This window comes from Rissa tridactyla, chromosome 1, assembly GCF_028500815.1.
Source record: "Rissa tridactyla isolate bRisTri1 chromosome 1, bRisTri1.patW.cur.20221130, whole genome shotgun sequence".
NCBI classification, from domain to species: Eukaryota; Metazoa; Chordata; class Aves; order Charadriiformes; family Laridae; genus Rissa; species Rissa tridactyla.
The window spans coordinates 218206393-218224619 of NC_071466.1; the positions used below are offsets into that span (position 1 = coordinate 218206393).

An 18227-nucleotide genomic window follows, 5' to 3' on the forward strand; every position below is an offset into this window, starting at 1 on the left:
GGCACAGGAGCAACCCCACAAGAGCGCACCCACGACCACGGGAGCCCCCCCCCGCCTCCAGCAGCAAGCCCACGGCCACGGGCGCACAGCACAGAAGCCCCCCCCCCCCCCACGGCCACAGGAGCCCCCCCCAGCCATAGAAGCCCCCTCCACGGGAGCAACCCCCACGGCCACAGGAGCTCCCCCCACGGTAGCAAGCCCACGGCCGCAGGAGCCCCGCCACAGCCATTGGTGGCCCCTCCACGGGAGCCCCCCCCACGGCCAGCGGAGCAACCCCACGGCCACGGGAGAAGCTGCCACAGGACACACCCCACACCCCCCCCAACGGCAGCACCTCGGGGCACACCGACACCCCATACCCTCGCACCGGGGACCCCCAAGCCGGGATGGGATGAGGGGGGCAGCGCCATGTCCCCACGCACCGGGCCGGTTCCCCTTCCCCGGTGTGCGTGTGTCCCGGTGGGGGTGCGGGGCCGCCGCCCAAAGCCACCGGGGGAGGGGGGCTCTCCCCCGGCGTGTGTCGTCCCCCCCTTCCCCCGTTACCTTCTTGACGGTGCGCGGCGCCTCGGTGACGGTGCCGTCGGGGCTGACGAGCGCCTCGGCCGCCGGGCCGCCGCCGTCACCGCCGTCGCGGTGCCGGTGCTGGGGATGATGCGGGTCGCTCCGCTTCATGGCCGAAGCCTGCGGTACCTTGGTGGCGGCGGACAGCCCGGGGCAGCCGCTGAGGGGAGGCCGCTCGCCGCCGCCACCGGAGGAGGAGGACGCCAGGGCCGCCTCACGCTCGGTGGCCGGCAGCGGGCAGGGGGCCGCGGCCACGCCGTGCCCGGGAGGGTGAGCGGCCACCGGCTCACACGGCGGCCCCGCCGCCTTATCCATGGGGCCGCTCAGCTCCTTCAGCTCCACGGCGGGGGCTGCCACCTGCACCGACATCGCCGCCGTCTGCCTCAGGGACCGCCCGCGGGGCACGCCGGGACCTGCAGTCCTCCCGCCCCGCCGTCAAGAACTACAACTCCCGGCAGACCCCGCGCCGCCCCGCCGCGCCCCGCCCCCGCGCGGCGCCGCGGGGGCGCCTGGGAAATGTAGTCCGGGAAGGGGGGGGCGCAGACAGGGCCGCAGGACCCCGCGAGGCGCGGAATGGCGGCGGCGGGGGGCGAAGGCCGGTTAGGGCCGCTGGCCCTTACACCCTCTGAGGGCGGCGGGTGCAGCACTAAACCTCCCTCCCCGTGGCGAAGTTTGTGGTTTTTTTCACGTTTTAGTGAAATTTTATGTTTCGGCCCATTGCACACCCCCCACCCCGCCAGGGGGCTGTGCCAGGCCGCTCTCACAAGCCCGCTGCTCCGCCACAAGCAAAACCCCTTGAAAACAATGAGGAAAAACCTTCTGGCAAGGCAAGCACAACATCCAAGAGCCCGGAAACTTGCTGTCCTGCCAGGTTCTGCGAGCCCACAGAGCCCCTTTGTGCGTCGGCCTTCCTTCAGGAGCCTTCCCACAGGGAAGAGCCAGCCACGAGCCGCACCACAAGAAAGACTTTGAGGGTCTGGAGTGTGTCCAGAGAAGGACAACGGAGCTGGTGAGGGGTCTGGAGCACAAGTCTGGTGAGGAGCGGCTGAGGGAGCTGGGGGTGTTCAGCCTGGAGAAGAGGAGGCTGAGGGGAGACCTTCTCGCTCTCTGCAGTTTCCTGAAAGGAGGGGGTAGCCAGGGGGGGTCGGGCTCTTCTCGCAAGGAACAGGCCATGGGACAAGAAGAAACGGCCTCAAGTTGTGCCAGGGGCGGTTTAGGATGGATATCAGGAGAAATGTCTTCACAGAAAGGGTTTTTCAAGCCTTGGAAGAGGCTGCCCAGGGCAGTGGTGGAGTCACCATCCCTGGAGGTATTTAGAAGATCGGCAGATGTGGTGCTGAGGGACACGGTTTAGTGGTGGTTTTTGTCAGCGTGAGGTTGATGGTTGGACTCAATGATCTGAAAGGTCCCTTCCAGCCTAGATGATTCTATGATTCTATGCCACCGCCGCCATCAGGGCTTTTTATCCCTAATTTTCCTTTCCCTTCTATGCTCTCTTAGCATATTTCCCTTAGTGATACCACTCTCCTGTGTCTGTGCCCAACGTTTTACGATCCACAGCGCAATTCTGTGCCGATCCGCGTCGACTGTTCCTCTTTCAGGGTAAGGTTTTGCACCGGTTGGCTGCATCGCTCGTGCCTTCATCCCACCGGTCTTGTGAGGGACGATTCTGTGATTCTATTTTTCTAAATCCAGTTCTTCAGGAAAGCTCCTCTTAGGGAACGGGAATTCAAGTGCATGCTTGTTTGGTTTTTTTATTATTATTGTTATTATCGCTGTTAGGATTAATGCAGTATCTCTGGGCACAAGCCAAGGGCCGAAGCCTGTGTGTTTGGGGCTGCGGAGCGAGCACAACGCGGCAGGAGGTCGCATCTGCCACGTTGCGCCAAGTCGGAGGCAAAAGGACAGTTTCTTGATACCAAATGGGATGTGAGCGGCCAAACAGGAGGGATGCGGAGGAGCCCGGAAAATGGAGAGGCATGAAATACTGCAAGCTTGAGTGGAGCTTCAGGATCCATCACAAATGCCAGAAGTTAGAAATGTGCAGGACAAAACAAGCTGCAAGATTGCGATGACCGGGAGAGTTTCCGATTCCCAAGTTAACACCCGCAGCCCCAGTATGTTTGAGTTACTCGCAAGCCCTGGGCGAGCTCGGTGTTTGGGCTGAGCTGGCTGCGAGATGAGGCGCGGTGGGAGGGGAGGAGGAGCCCACAGAAAAACCCCCAAAATCAGGAAGCAGAGGAGCAATCGAGGGCAAGGGGCAGTAAAACCTGAGAAGCCGAAGGAGTATGTCACGCTTGGAGAGGAAGAACCTGGTCAGCAGCTGATGACACGCTGCGTTGATAAAAACTCACTGGGGACAGGAGGAAAAACGGTTTAATTATATGCCAGGTTGGCAGCTGGACTGGAAAATGCCGAGGACGGAGGCGAGGAGAGAAAGGGCTGTAAAGCATTTAATGGGCTCCGAAGGCAACGCTGTACAGGAGGCGGCGGAGAGGACGCTGGGAGGAATGCGTGAGGGGGGTTGAAGTTAAAGGAAAAGAAGCGCGTTACTTTGTGCGTGGAAAGTGCCGGGGAGAAGTCCCGACTTTATTGAACTAATGCTATTTCCATATTGAAGCGAAATCAGAATCTGCGTGCGGGTTTCACAGCGCGTTTCTGCCTCTCCCTAGGATCAGAAAGCTCCGTCTCAGGGCAGGTTTCAGTCTCAGAAGGGGCCTTTGAAAACAAAACTCTCTGAGACCTGCCGTGGGAGGGATTTGAAGTTGTAGCCGATGAATATCCCTCCCCTTCGATATACGCTGCGTGTTTCTTGCAGCCGTAAGACATGAGCAGGCTCCATGCAGAGCTCTGCTGCAGAGCGGGGCTTGTGCGGACCTGCAGCTCGGGGCAGAAATCCGCCAGATTTTATCGTCTCCTGGTGCTGCAGATCCCACAGTCCGACACAAAAAAAAAAAACCCAAAAAACCGACAACGGGTTGTTTTGCACACATTTGACCCGGGGGAATCTGCTGCTCGGGCAAAATCCTGACCCGGAGTTTGGTTCTTTGGGCTACCTGCACCCCAGCCCACCCGGCTCAGCGTAGGAATCATAGGATCTTCACTGCGCTCGCCCTGCTCGCCTTGATATACCACCAGGGATGGCATTTTCCTGGAAAAAAAGGTCATACACTAATCTCAGCACGCCCGAACACCCCGGCACTAATCGGACACGCCTCCGTCACATCGGGGCACAAACCACTGGGCAAATAGATAACCGCAGCTCGCCAGAGATCCAGCAACCCGAGCAATCTGCCCGGCTCCGCTCGACGATTTATCTGGGAAAACAACGGATATCAGGAGAGGAAGGGAGAGGCCGTTTGGGTAGGGAGGACTGGAACGGTTCGAACAATCGGGGCTCTGTGAGCGCGGCGCTGGCGGTGCCTACGGGAGAGGTTCGGGCTGGCTCCTTCCCCGTGGACGGGAGCCCGGCAGCGAGGCAGGGCTGCCTTTGCCCGAAAGGAAATGTCGGAGAAAACAGCTTCGGAAAGGCAAGAGCCTTTCCTTTGAGAGCCGTGGCGGCGTGTAGATCTGCTCAGGAGATAGCCTGGCTCAGGAATGTTTTTTCTTACCAATGACGATGCAACAAAATTAAGCCAGAAAAGGAGTAAAATAGCTGCGGTCCTTCCCGGCGCTGTAAGGGCAGGCTCAGCTGTGGCCTCCAGCCCGTTTCGCCTGGGCCTGACCTGCTGGCATGGAAATGCCCCTTTCCCGGCCGGGCTGGGGACGGGCACGCCGTGCGTGTTGGAAGCGAGCTGGACCCAGTCCATCCCACAGCGGAGCTGCCGGCCGGGCCTGGCGTGCAGGATCCTGCTTGGAAGGGACCGCGCAGCCTGCGCTGCCTGGCAAAGGTCAGGGAAGAGCGAGATTAGACGCCAGCGTCAGACATTTTGTCGTGGTCTCTGTCCTCTTCACTTCCCTGGCACGGGATAACTAGAGAGGGAAGGATGGAAGGAAGCCCAGGCAGATATCGGTGCGCCCTGGTGCAGACCCCCATGCCTTGATCTTGCAAAAACAAAGAAAACATGGAGTTTTCTCCACCAAAACAGCTGGAAAATTGAGCGTGGCTGAGCCGTAATTGCCATATTGCCCTGAAATCCTTCATCTGACCACACCACATCATGTGGTGATGCCGGACGCCTGCCTGGGAGGAGACCGGGCTGGTTAATGGGTCAGCAGAGCCCCCACTAACGACTTTCACGGTCTGGATTTGTCCGTTCCTGTGATGTTCAGTCCTAAAAGCAGTGCTGGAAAAGGGAGGCAGCAGCCGGCTTCGGGGGGACGGTACAGGCTGGTCCCACCGTAGAGCAGGGGAGCTTCACCCAGCACCGCTACGGAGGCTGAGCCTTCCAGAAAAGAGGGAAAAAACCCAGATATTTATATGGAAGTTTTTCAATTCTTTAAGATTAGTACCCTCCTGTAGGCTGACAGACGCAGTAGTCATTTCACCCAGATATATATAATCCCAAACTAAAAGTCGATACCACCCTGTAATAACTCTTCTAATTGTACCTCCTGTACTGCAGATACGAATTTCAGCTGATTCCGCCCCTCCCTGCCTAATGGCGTTGGGACGTTTGATAGGAGCAATCCGATTTTACTGCAGCTATCGATTCGTCCCCGCCACCGACTTTCGCTATCGTAGTTTTCATTCATTTAATTTACGGCAAAGGCAACCAGATGGCCGGGTAGCGCCAACGTTTGTCCCCGGGGGGCGAGTAGTTACGCGTATTCATAACGAATATTATCCAGATTCCTTGAAACCTCCCTGTCTCGCCCCGATGAACGCTCTCGGGGGCGTTTTGTGTGACCCTCCCAAAAAACCACTTAAAATGCAGAACAGTGGGTCAGGGGTGCACAGGCGCGTGGAATTCCTCTCCCTGCGCTCAATTTTCATGAAATCTTTGCAATCTTTACCTGCCACCTTGCTGCCGTGCCGCGGGGGGGGATGCTGGCCGGCCGGCCAGACAGACACACGCACAGGCATGAGCCTCATTTCCTTAGGAAATGGGTTTAAAATAATAACTGGAAGATATGAAAAGCCGTTTCACAATGGGAGGGCAGGCGGGGGGAAGAGGAAGGGCTTTTTGCTCCTTTGTCATGTAAAGTGGAGCCTGAAATATTGCGCCTCACCGAAAGGGAAAAGAATAATAAATAAGAGGATGGTATTTTACGTGCGACCGTTCGAGCTCTTCCTTTTCTGTCCTGAGGATGCTCGAGGTACAGCTGGGGAAATTAATTGGGTTTTGCCAGCCAAGGAGCGGAGCGGGTGACGCCTGGGCCACCAAAAAGAGGAGATTTGGCCTTAAAACTCACCGGTAACCTTACCCCGGCGCTGAAGGAGCCAGAGGGAGAAGATGCTCTTGGGAAGAGGTTCGGGGGATGCAATGCAGGGAGCAGGAGCATCCCGAACCCCAGCGCCAGGGTGCTGAGGGTGGCGGGGACCCTGATCCAGCCTTGTCCCCGTCCCTAATAAAGCCATCCCGAGGGAGGCATCTCCTCCATCGGAGCTGGCTCGGCCGCCTGGGGGGTCTCTGGTCCCTTTCCTTGTCCCACGTCACACACGTGAGCGCTGCTGCGGGCAACCGCAGGGCTTTCGCTGCTCGCACGAGTGGTTTCCTGGCTGCGGTTTCCCTGCGACCGGCATCGGTCAGGGAAACCCACGGCGGCGGCTGGCAGCCGCTGCGCTGCCGTCCCCCATCCCCAAAAATCCCCGGGGAGCCAAAAGGGTGGGAGAGGCAAAGGAAAGGCACCTCCTCCCCACCTTCTTATTTCTTATTCCCCTGCAGAACCAGACCCGGCGCTGCGTACGACACCTCGAGCAGCCACAGTGCTGCGCGGAACCGCCGGCCGCTTTCAGGTGGGGACGCTCAGGGCACAGAGGGTGTAAGAAGTCGCAAATTCGCGTGCCAGTTGTGAATTTGTCCCCCGCCAGGCGTTTCATCCCTTTTAACCAGGATGTTTTAATCCTAACCCGGTTTAAACGGTGGTTTGTGACAGCTGCTTCGCCTCTTTCCCCACTAGAGCAAAGAGCTGGTTCCATCTTCTAGGCCCCTTACGAGGAAGATGCGGCATTTCCCAAGATAAATGCTTTTTCCTTCCTAAAAAAAAAAAGACTTTGTCCCTGTGTGACAAATCAAGGGGGTTTTTCTGTTGCCTGGGGGAAAACATAGGGGACGTGGCAGGGTCAGGATGTCTCCCGTCCTTTACAAAATTAAATATTTTAGCTTTTTGTTTCAAAAACAACGTATCATTTAGGAGCAGCTGCTTCAATCCGTTTTTCTTTTAAAAAAAGAAGCCCACAAAAGTAAAATACAGATAGATAAAGAGAAAAAAAAGCCCACAAGAATAAAATAAAGGTGTATAAAAAGAAACATTTTGTCTCACCCCAGACAAACCAGCCTTTACTCCGGCTTCCCCCTGCGCCCCAGCACAGAGCCCTTGATGGCAGCGGAGCGGAGTCGGCCAAAAACCATCAAGAAAATTCAATTTTCACTGTCCAAATCCACCCAAATTTTCAGCGGGGCGCGCGGTCTCCGGGATAACCGAGCACCCGGATGCCTCCCTCCCAAGCGAAATAAAAAAAGGACACTTTCCAAAAGCAGCGTTTGTCCTCAAAAGCACCATCCCCACAGCCCATCGCCTGGCACCCAGGAGCACCCCGAAACTGGGGCCACCCAGCTGCGGGTTCGGGGATATTTAAGCCCGTAGTGCCATCTGCTGGCAAAGGGCCCCCCCCACTTCGCTGCCAAAGTCCCCCCAAACTGTCCCCATAGCGCCTGCAGACGCTCCCAGCACCTCACGCCTGCCTTCCGCAGGTTTTAAAGCAGTTTAAAGTCGTTTTTAAAGCAGTTGGAGCCCTTTTAGGAGAAAGGGCAAAACCCCACGATGTTTCCCCGCACCCGATACCTCCCCAAAGAGCCCGGGGCAGCCGCTGGCAATGGAAACTTGGCAAATTTAATACTGATACAGGAGGTTTTTTTTTCCTTTACACAGCAAAAATTAACCCGTGGAGGTCACCGGGATAGCGAGAAAGCCAGGAGCCTACCAGGATTTACTAAAGATGTGTACAGGGATAATGGATACAAAACACCAGCAGGGACTGGAGTCCCACCTCGGGGCTCGGCCGGGTTTGCTGGAACTTGGGGTTTTTTTCCTTAAAAAAAAATAAAAATAAAAAATAAAAAACTTTGCTCAAGGGGGTTGGTGCACCCAGACAGCAAAGGCCACGCCGGCTCGCCTTGCGCACCCTGGGATTTTAAAGTTTTGTTGGTTTTTTTTTTGCATCGTGGCTCGGGGAGCGCCCGTGCACCCCGAGGCAGCTCCTCATCTCCCGTGGCAGGGGACGGCCGTCCCACCAGCCCTGCGGTTTGGGTCTGGTTCAGCTCTCTGGGGGAGCTGGAAGGCACTTTGGGACCCCTGAAGAAATAGGGATGCACCCCAAAAAAATGGGTGCACCCCAGGGATGCTGCTGCCGCCCTGTGAAGGTGGGGGTCAGCGCATCCTGCTCTCGGCCGCAGCACCCGAGCGGAGGCCGCGCTCGGCCATCACGTCTTGGTGTATTATACAAAGATTAAATTTTTTTTTAAAAAAAAAAAAACAACGAACTATTGGCACAAGTGTTTGTAAGCTCTACGTACCATCTAGCCACGGGTGGGGGCAGAGGGCGAGCGAGGGGTGTCAGCGGGTCCCAAAATCTACCCTCACCTATGTTCGCCCGCTGCCTGGTACCGCTGTCCCGGGGCGGGCCACACACTCCCGTCCCCATCGGTGGCAAAGGCAGTGTCCCCTTTGTCCTTAAATCCCTGCAGGACCCGGGTGGCTTTTGTTCCACCAACACCCTGTTTCTCTTCTCCCAGCGATGCCGGGGGGGGACCCCAAAACCCTTCTGACGGCATCTCGCTGGGCTGGGATGTGCATCGAGTCTTTTCGGGCGATGTGAGGAGAAACACCATCCTCCGAGAGGAGAAATCGGCTGTGGCCGGGATGGAGGGATGCTTGGGACCGGCCCTGGTGGGATGGGGTGGGCTTCGGGGTCTCCTCGCAGGCTGGACGAGGCTTCAGGTCTCACCCCAGGTGCCCCTGTCCCCTCGCAATGTCCCGCTGGGCTTAAAAGTCCGAATCGGCATCCAGCAGCTCCGCGTCCACCAGATTGGTCCGTGAGTGGATGGGGGCCAAGCCGGCCCGTTGGCCCTGAGTCCTCGGCCCCCCACCGTGGGGCAGGGTGCCGGGGTCGGGGGGCCAGAGCAGACCCCCGTTGTGCTGCCGGTGCCCGCTGCTGGGGCCAGGGCTCTCCTCCGGGGAACCGCGCTCGGGGCAGAAGGGGTTGCTGATGAGGTGGAAGACGTTGGCTCTGCGGCGGCCATCCCACGGCCCCCCAGCAAAGGCGGCTTCGGGCTGGAGCCCCGGGAGGACGTCGGGGGCGAAGGCGACCAGACAGGGCTGGGGGGGCAGCCGGGGCAGGCGAGGGACGGCACTGGGGGCCAGGGGGGCTGCGGGACCCCCCAGGCAGCGCTCAGGATCTGGGCACACCTCTTTCTTCTTCTTCCTCCGCTTCTTCTTGCGGGCACTGCGCTTCTGCAGCTCGGGGGAGACGTCGGCCTCCACCACCCAGAGGTTGGCCCTCTCCTCCGGTGGCACTGCGGGGGGGACACGGGATGGGGTGGGTGAGAGCGGCCGCATCCTGCCCTGCGCCCCCCCGGCCAGCCCCAGCCCCCCAGCTCTGCCTCCCTGCACAGCCCCAACACCCCTCAGCTGGGCTCGTCCCCCCAGAGATGCCCCACACGGTCCCCAAGGACTTGCCAGGTGTCGCCACAGGTGTCACGGAAACATCCTGGGGCAGGATAGCCCCTCGCCTGGCCACCATCTTGGTGACGTGCTGGGCCCACGCTGAGGACACGTCGGCCGACGGCTCGTTGATGTCAAACGCTAAACCGGCTGCAATGACAACGGGGGAGCCCCGGTCAAGGGCGGGGACAGTGGGGACCCCGGGGTGCTGGCAAGGTGGCCCCCTCCCATGGGCACGTACCCACGGGGCCATCGTGCGAGACGGTGTGCATGCTGAAGGACAACTCCTGGCCTGGGTCACGCAGCAGCTCCTTGCGCTTGGAGAAGGCTTTCGCGATCATCTTGCTCTTCTTGATCCTCTTGGGCTGGTCATCGCTCTGCCCCGTCAGCCTGGGGACATGGCGTGTCAGAGCAGGGACACGGGGGACACACACCCCCAGGCATCACAGCTGTGGGCATGGGGACTGTCCCCATCTCCCTCCCCTCCTCTGGATATGGACACCAAGGGCTGGGGACTGCGTTGGATGGGCCCCCTGGGGCTGGAGGTGTCCCACAAACAGGACATGAGACACCTGCAAAGGGGGAGAGGCCACCCCGGTCCCAAACTGCTGCCTGCTGTGAGCCCACAACTCATTGAGCTGATGGACAACACTCCGGGGACAACCTCCAACATCTCCGGATGTTGGATGGGGCAAGAAGGGTCACGTGGAGCTGGGGTGACATCCCCAGGGTCCCACCTGCACCAGGTGCGCTTCCAGATGAGCAAGGTGGCCTTGGTCCAGACCCAGGTGCTCATGGAGACGCCGGTGCCGAACATGGCGAAGAGGTTGATCTTCTCCACCAGCAGGCTCGGCCGGTTCTTGATCTCGCAGTCTGGGATGGGCTTGTTGGTCTGCGTGGCGATGGTCACGTTGGCCTCGCACCTGTGGGGACAGACGCAGGATGGTGGCCCTAAGGAGGGGAACAGCCGACAATGCCCCACAGCTCTGCAGAGTGGAGATGTGGTGGCAACGCTGGTGGGGGACATGGGGCTCTCCACTCTGCAACGTCCCCCCGCTAAACACGAGGTGCTGGGATGCCACCAGCGTCCCACTCGCCCTCCCGTCCCCATCCCACTCACAGGACGTATTCCCGAAAGCTGCGCTCCCACTCCGCCTGGTTGAAGAAGTCATAGAAGTGGCAGCCAAACGTGATGAAGACGAAGCCGAAGGCCAAGAAGCCAAAGATGCCTGGAAGAGAAGTGGGACATCCCTGATTTAGCCAAACCCGAGCAACACCACGACAAAGTTGCTGCACCGGGGCTGTGTCACTGCACTACAGCTTTGTCCCCCCCTGCAGCCAACCCAGGGAAGGTTCAGGGTTCTGTCTGGGTTCTGTCTGGGTTCAGGGGACAAAACATCCCCATTCCCACTCAAATTCCGATGGAAATGGTGCTGATGGAGCCCCGCTTACCCAGCCGCAGCATGGTCTCGTTGATCTTGCTGGCCGCCTTCTCGCTCAGCAGCCCGGGGTGGTTGCTCTTGATGGAGAAGAGCGTCATGACCCCTGCGGTGGAGGGACACGGTGGTCAGGGTGGGGGAACACCCACAGTGTCCCCATCCCCGTGCTGGGGCGAGCCCACACCTACCCCGTATGAGGAAATAGCCCCCCACGATGAGGACGAGCCCGATGGGTGCCAGGACGAAGCCAGCCCGGTAGCGGTAGTTCTTGTACCCCACGAAGCAGATGCCGCTGACAGAGTCACCATCCACCTGGCAGAGATGGGGACAAGGGGGGTCAGTTGGCTGTGGCCACCCTTCCCCACGCACGTCACCCTGGCAGGGAACTGCCAGGACACGGGATCGCAGTCCTGTTACCTGCGCCACGGCCAGGATGGCCACGGTGAGGACGAAGGGGATGGACCAGGTGATGAGGTGGAAGTAGGAGGTCTTGCCCAGCAGTGGCTGGTAGGTGGTGCCCAGCGCCTTGAAGGAGGTGTGCCAGGCGTAGGTCAGCATGACGAACCAGATGACACCCGACATCAGTGAGTAGTAAACGATGACGAAGATGATGACGCAGGAGAGCGTCTCGTTGGAGCTACGGAGAGAGATGAGACAGGAGTGTCACCAACCTCCACGACGGGACATGGGGAGGAAGGAGATCTCTCCTACCCCAAGACTGGAGCATTGTCCATCCTCCCAGGAAACCCCGAGAGCCCTCCTTGATCCCAGGGACCTCTCTTGGCACATGGCCGTGGTGGGATGGGGACGAAGGTGACACATACGTGGGCTCCCCCAGCCGCATGGTGCCATCAGCCCGGCACACGATCTCGTCGCGGGCGCCATCCATGAACTGCGCCAACCAGCCGATGCTGCCCACGAAGAAGCAGGCGTTGACGTAGAAGAGGATGACGGCAGGGTAGCGGTTGGAGTTCCTCCAGTCAGCGACGAATGTGGCCTGGCGAGGGGGAAAAAGGAACAGTTTGGTGCCCAGTCCTCTTCTGGGGACACCTCCCCGTGTCCCCCCGTATCTCACCAGGGTGAAGAAGGTGCAGAAGATGGTGACGGAGCTGAAGGCAGCGATGTAGACGTGCATCTCTCGGTGCTCCTTCTCGGTGAAAAGCGGGTTCTGGCACTGGATGCCACAACCCTCCACGTCCTCATACCAGCTCTTGGGGTTGTCCGTCCGCACCAGCGGCGCCTCGCACTGCCCCGAGCTGTTGAACTTGATGTTCTGCACTTCGTTCTGCCGGAGGAGAAGTGAGGCCATGAGGAGGAGGAGGAGGAGACAGCCCCACGGCGAAGGCTGGGCTGCTGGGGTGGACATCAGTCCCCTGTGAGGGCTGGGGACAGCCGGTGTTTCCCTGTGGGGATTTGGAGCCCGTGGCAGCGTGTCCCCACTGTGTCCTCCCCCAACATCCTTCTCTCTGAATTGGAGAGATAAGGATTTGATGGGTGGACTGTTCAGTGGATGAGGAATTGGTTGGATGGTCGCATCCAGAGGGTCATGGTCAATGGCTCAATGTCCAAAGAGAGATCAGTGACAAGTACGATTGGATCAGGGATCCGTACTGGGACCAGGGCTCTTCAATATCGTCATCAATGACACGGACACTGGGATCGAGGGCACCCTCAGCAAGTTTGTGGAACACGCCAAGCTGAGTGGTGCTCAGTCCCCAGCCTCAGCCCAGGCTGGGGATGGAGAGATGGAGAGCAGCCCTGAGGAGAAGGACTTGGGGATGCTGGGGGGGGAAAAGCTGACCAGGAGCCGGCACCGTGTGCTGGCAGCCCAGAAACCCCCCGCAGCCTGGGCTGCATCCCCAGCAGCGTGGGCAGGGGGGCGAGGGGGGGATTCTGCCCCTCTGCTCCGCTCGGGGAGACCCCCCTGCAGTGCTGCCTCCAGCGCTGGGGCCTCAGCACAGGAGAGACACGGAGCTGTTGGAGCGGGGCCAGAGGAGGCCCCGGAGATGCTGGGAGGGCTGGAGCCCCTCTGCTGTGGGGACAGGCTGAGAGAGCTGGGGGGGTTCAGCCTGGAGAAGAGAAGGCTCCAGGGAGACCTTCCAGCCCCTTCCAGTCCCTAAAGGGGCTCCAGGAAAGCTGGGGAGGGACTCTGGCTCAGGGAGGGGAGCCACGGGACGAGGAGGAAGGGTTTTACACTGGAAGAGGGGAGATTGGGATGAGATATTGGGAAGAAATCCTTTGCTGTGAGGGGGGTGAGCCCCTGGGCCAGGTTGCCCAGAGAAGCTGTGGCTGCCCCATCCCTGGAGGGGTTCAAGGCCAGGTTGGACGGGGCTTGGAGCAACGTGGGCTGGTGGGAGGTGTCCCTGCCCAGAGCAGCGGGGTGGGACTGGATGATCTTTAAGGTCCCTTCCAACCCAAACCATTCCATGATTCCACGATTCCCCCCCATACCGGGCATCCCTCGGGGAAGCGGTCAGGTGTGCACTTGAGGAAGTCTGGCCAGCCGCGCTCGCGCTCCACGATGGTGCATGGCGCCCGGGTGGCCTGGCAGAGGGTCTGGCTGGGCAGCTCCACCTGCCCGTCCTCGCACTTGGGCATGTAGACGGCGCAGAGCAGGGGCTGGATGACGTCCCAGCAGCGCGGGGCGTTGCGCAGGCCTGCGGGGACAGCGCCGTCACCACCCCCAGGCGGACCCCCATCGTCCTGTCGTCCCCTCCCACCATGGGGATGTGGGGCGGGATGGGACGGGGCTGACCCCAGCTGCATGGCACACGCAGCGCCCGGACCCCTCTATAACGCCTCTGGGGCACCGTGCCCATCCCCGAGTGCTCTACTGCTCCCCTGCGCTACGGGGCTCAACCCCGCTCCCCTGCTATACTGCTCCCCCTCTATACTCTACCCAACCCCAGGGCCCCCTCTGTACCACACACATCCCTGCTCCCCTGCTATGCACCTGTCTATACTGTACCTACCTGTCGTCCCCTGATATACTGCTCCCTCTCTATACTGTACCCAACCCCAGTACCCTGCTATACTGCTCCCCCTCTATACTGTACCCACCCCAGTCCCCTGCTATAATGCTCCCCTCTATACTGTGTGCATCTCCTGTCCCCTACTATCCTGCTACCCACTCCAAGGCCCCTGCTATACTGCTCCCCTCTGCACCATACCTATCTCCAGTCCCCTGCTATACAGTTTTCTATACCGTACCCATCCCCTGCTATAGTTTTCTATGCTGTAACCACCCCTGTCCCCTGCTGTACTGCTCCCCTCTATACGGCACCCATCCCTTGTCCCTTGCTATACGGTTTTCTATACTGTGCCCATCCCCTGTCCCCTGATATACTGCTGCCCTCTATACTGTACCCATGCCTAGTCCCCTGCTATAGTTTTCTATACTGTACCCATCCCCTGTCCCCTGATATACTGCTGCCCTCTACACTGTACCCATGCCTAGTCCCCTGCTATACAGTTTTCTATACTGTGCCCATCCCCTGTCCCCTGATATAGTTTTTTATACTGCGCCCACCCCCAGTCCCCTGCTATACTGCTCCCTTCTATACTGTCCCCATCCCCAGTCCCCTGCTGTACAGTTTTCCATACTGTACCCATCCCCTGTCCCCTGATATACTGCTCCCCTCTACACTGTACCCATGCCTAGTCCCCTGCTATACAGTTTTTTATACTGCACCCACCCCCAGTTCCCTGCTATACTGCTCCCTTCCATACTGTACCCATCCCCTGTCCCCCAGTATACCACTTCTCTCTATACTGTGCCCAGCCCCAGCCCCCTGCTATAGTTTTCTATACCACCCCCAGTCCCCTGCTATACCGCTCCCCTCTACACTGTACCCATCCCCTGTCCCCTGCTGTACAGTTTTCCATACTGTACCCATCCCCTGTCCCCTGATATACTGCTCCCCTCTACACTGTACCCATCCCCTGTCCCCTGCTGTACAGTTTTCCATACTGTACCCATCCCCTGTCCCTTGCTGTACAGATTTCTGTAGTGTCTCTGCTATAGACACTATAGTGTCCCTCAGGCCCCTGCTATACTGCTCCCTCCCCCTCTGTGCCATACCCAAGCTCCCTCTATACCGTCCCTGTCCCCCCCTGTAGCGCTCCCCGGCCCCCAATGCCCCCCCATAGCCCCTCACTACCCCCCTCCCCCGCTATACCGCGCTGGGCCGGGGTGTGTGTGGGGGGTTCGGGCCCCCCTTTCCCCCTCCGTACCGGACCAGAGCAGGAGCTTTCCGTGAGCCTCCTCCTGCGAGGCGGAGTCGGCAGCCAGCAGCGTGGAGGTGGCGGCGTAGGGCAGGGCCGAGCCCAAGCAGGCACCGTACCGGAGCCGTTCGCAGGGCGCCGGGCGGCGGCAACGCTCGGGAACGGCCGAGGAGTTGAGGAAAGGGGCGGCGGGGCAGCGGCGGCCGCCCAAGGCCAGCGCCATACCCAGCGCCAGCGCCCACCGCCACCCGCCGCCCTGCGCCGCCATCCCGGCCCGCACCGGCCCTAAGCGGGCGGCCCGGCCCCGGCCCCCGCCATGCCCCGACGCCCTTTGTTGAGCTCGCCGGGAGCGGAGCGGGGCCGCTCCTCCTCCTCCTCCTCCTCTTCCCTCAGCGCGGCCCGGCCCGCCGCGGCCCCGCGCCCCCCGCCGGGGCGGGCTGAGGAGAGGCGGCGCGGCGGGAAGGGGGGCGGCCCGCTTTTGAGGGGAAAAGTGGCTTTTTGTGAGGAAAAAAAGTTACTTTTTTTTCGAAGCGGGCAGGGAGGGGGCGAGTTTTTGAGGGGGAAAGTGGCTTTTTTTTCTGTGAGGGAAAAAGTTACTTTTTTTCGAAGGGGGCAGGGAGGGAACGAGTTTTTGAGGGGAAAAGTGAGTTTTTGTGAAGAAAATCGAAGCGGGCAGGGAGGGGACGAGTTTTTGAGGAGGAAAGTGACTTTTTGTGAGGAAAAAAGTTACTTTTTTTCGAAGGGAGCAGGGAGGGGACGAGTTATTGAGGGGGAAAAGTGGCTTTTTGTGAGGAAAAAGGTTAACTTTTTTTCGAAGCGGGCAGGGAGGGGACGAGTTTTTGAGGAGGAAACTGGCTTTTTGTGAGGAAAAAAAGTTACTTTTTTTCGAAGGGGGAAGGGAGGGGACGGGTTTTTGAGGAGGAAAGTGGGGTATTGAGGAGAGGGATGACGCTCAGGGAGGAGGGGAGAGGGTTGTTCTCCCGAGGGGAGCTGCTGGAGGGGGGGTGGGTGTTTTTGGGGGGAAAATGTTGGGTTTTGTGAGGGGAAAGTCGTATTTTTAGGGGGAAACGATGAGGACTGTGAGGGGGAAGTTGGGTTTGGGAGGTGAAATGTTGGGTTTTGTGAGGGGAAAGTTGGTTTGGGGGGGTGGACATGTTGGGTTTTGTGAGGGGAAAGTAGGTTTTGGGGGGAAGAAGTCACTTTTAGGAGGGGAAATGTTGCTTTGGAAGGGGGAGGAGTCGCGTTTTTGGAAGAGAAGGGTTGTTTTTTTCGGAGAGAAGTTGGATTTAGAGGGCAGAGGAGAGATTTGGGAGGGGGGAGTTGGGTCTGAGGGGGGAAAGTTGCTTCTTGAGGGAGAGAAGTCGGGTTTAGGGAAGACAAAGGTTGGTCCGGGGAGAAAAAAAGTTACTTTTGAGAGGTAAAATTGCTTTTTAGGCAGAGAAATCACTTTTTTTTCAAGAGAAAAGTTGGTTTCTCGGGAGACAAATCGCTTCTGGGGAGGAAAGTTGGATGTGAGGGGGGGAAGTAACTTTTTTTCTGGGGGAGAGTTACTTTTGGGCAAGGAAGAGTCACTTTTTTGGAGGAGAAACGTTGCCTTTATGGAAGAGAAGCCACTCTTGGGGCAAGAAAAGTCCGTTTTGGGGGACAAAAGTCACTTTTTAGGGGACAAAAGGCACTTTATTGTGAGAGAAAAGGTTTGGGGCATAATAAGTCACTTTTTTGTGGAAGTTATTTTTAGGGGAACAGAGAAGTCACTTTTGGGGGGAGAAAAGTTGCTTTTTGGAGACAAAAGTTACTTTTTTTTAGGGCAAAGTTACTTTGGGGGGAGAAGCTGTCACTTTTGGGGGGACAAAATTCACTTTTGAGGGGACAAAAGCTGCTTTTTGGGGATAAAAGTTACTCTTTCTGAGGGCGAAGTCACTTTTGGGGGAGAAAAGTAGTTTTTTGGGGACAAGAATCACTTGGGGGGGGAGAAAAGTTTTTTTTTAAGGAGGAAGATACTTTTGGGGACAGAAGTCACTTTTGAAGGACAAAAGTCACTTTTGAAGTGAGAAAAGTTGCTTTTTGGTCACTTTTGAGGGAGAGCAGCCACTTTTGGGAGAGAACTTGCTTTTTGGGGGAGAAGTAGCTCTTTGGGGGGGAAATTTTGGGGAGAAAAGTAATATTTTGGGGGGGGAGAAGTCACTTTTCGGGGGGAGGTGTCATTCTTTGTGGGAGCAATCACTTTTGGGGGGGAGAAATCGCTCTTTTGAGTGAGGACTCACATTTTGGGGGGGGTGAGGTTGCTTTTTTGGGGAAAGAAAAACCAGCTTTTTTGGGGAGAGCAGTTGCTCGGGGGGTGGCACACTTTTTCAGAAGTTGCTCTTTTGGGGGGAAAAGTCCTTTTTAGGGGGAAAAGTCACTCTTTGGGGCACGGAGGGGACAGTTTTGGGGTAGTTTTCCCAGAGCACCCAGCCGGGAGCTGGCCCTTGGCTGACGCTGGGGCAGGATGGGGCCAGCGCGGCCACCTCCGTCCCCGAGAGCCCTGTGCCCCCCTGGCTAAAAGCTGTGGGGGGTTGGCACAGGGGGGCCAAAATCAGTGCAGGGAGGTGGCAGCGGGGCACGGCCCCATCCCCGGCCCGCCTGGGCGCCTGCCGCCCGCACACAAAGGGCCGGGCGCTGGGCCGCATCCCGACTCCCTCCGCGGCGGGGCGGCGCGGGGGGGACCACCCAGCCCGAGGAGAAGAAAAAAAAAAAACTATATAAAAAAAAAAAAAAAAGAAACAAACTAAAAAATAAATCTCCACCCACGGTTTGCGACAGCTCCGAAAAGCGAGGCCGGGGCCTGCTATCCCGGGGAAGGGGGGGAAGCGGCAGCCCCCCCCCCCCCCCCCAGCTCACAGCTTTGCCCCCCAGACTCTTCCCCTGGGGCAGAGGAGGGGGGAATGTGGGTCCCCCCCTTCCCAAAGCCATCCCCCCCCCAGCAAGGCAGCAAAAACCGCCCCAAGCTGTCCTCGCTGGGGGGGTCTCTGATGGCTGTGCTGCCCCTCGCCCCCTTCTCCCCCTTTTTTCGGGGGGGTATTAACATTTGTTTTCCCCACAGCCGACCTCCACCAGCATAATACTGTTGCGATGCCGGGGGATGCTGCACGGGAAGGGGCTGGCCTCGACCCTGTCCCCACCGAGCCATGGCCCAAA

General features: G+C 58.8%; 2 protein-coding genes across 2 annotated transcripts in view; both read right to left on the bottom strand.

Moving 5' to 3' along the window:
* The window catches only part of AHCYL2 (adenosylhomocysteinase like 2), a 113089-nt gene extending 112128 nt beyond the window's left edge, over window positions 1-961 (bottom strand). The window contains exon 1 of the mRNA XM_054200676.1: window positions 544-961. Within this exon, the coding sequence (XP_054056651.1) occupies window positions 544-930 (387 nt within the window). The 5' untranslated portion in view covers window positions 931-961. The remainder of the gene's footprint in view (window positions 1-543) is intronic.
* Window positions 962-6863: 5902 nt separating this feature from the next.
* SMO (smoothened, frizzled class receptor) lies at window positions 6864-15422 on the bottom strand. Its single transcript, XM_054188788.1, has 12 exons — window positions 15060-15422; window positions 13278-13483; window positions 11902-12111; window positions 11651-11823; window positions 11244-11463; window positions 11015-11138; window positions 10840-10932; window positions 10508-10616; window positions 10125-10310; window positions 9629-9777; window positions 9403-9537; window positions 6864-9239 (listed from the first exon to the last, which is right to left on the bottom strand). The coding sequence occupies exons 1-12, from the start codon at window positions 15316-15318 to the stop codon at window positions 8710-8712; spliced, it is 2394 nt and encodes a 797-aa protein (XP_054044763.1). The 5' UTR covers window positions 15319-15422; the 3' UTR covers window positions 6864-8709.
* Window positions 15423-18227: the final 2805 nt, after the last annotated feature.

Bases quoted from the DNA above. Each gene is read 5' to 3' on its own strand.
- SMO (XM_054188788.1), bottom strand. From the start codon at position 15,318: ATGGCGGCGCAGGGCGGCGGGTGGCGGTGGGCGCTGGCGCTGGGTATG. The intron at 13,484-15,059 runs GTACGGAGGGGG...CTGTCCCCGCAG, and splicing joins AAAGCTCCTGCTCTGGTCCG to GCCTGCGCAACGCCCCGCGC. The intron at 10,617-10,839 runs GTAAGCGGGGCT...CTTCTCTTCCAG, and splicing joins CGAGACCATGCTGCGGCTGG to GCATCTTTGGCTTCTTGGCC.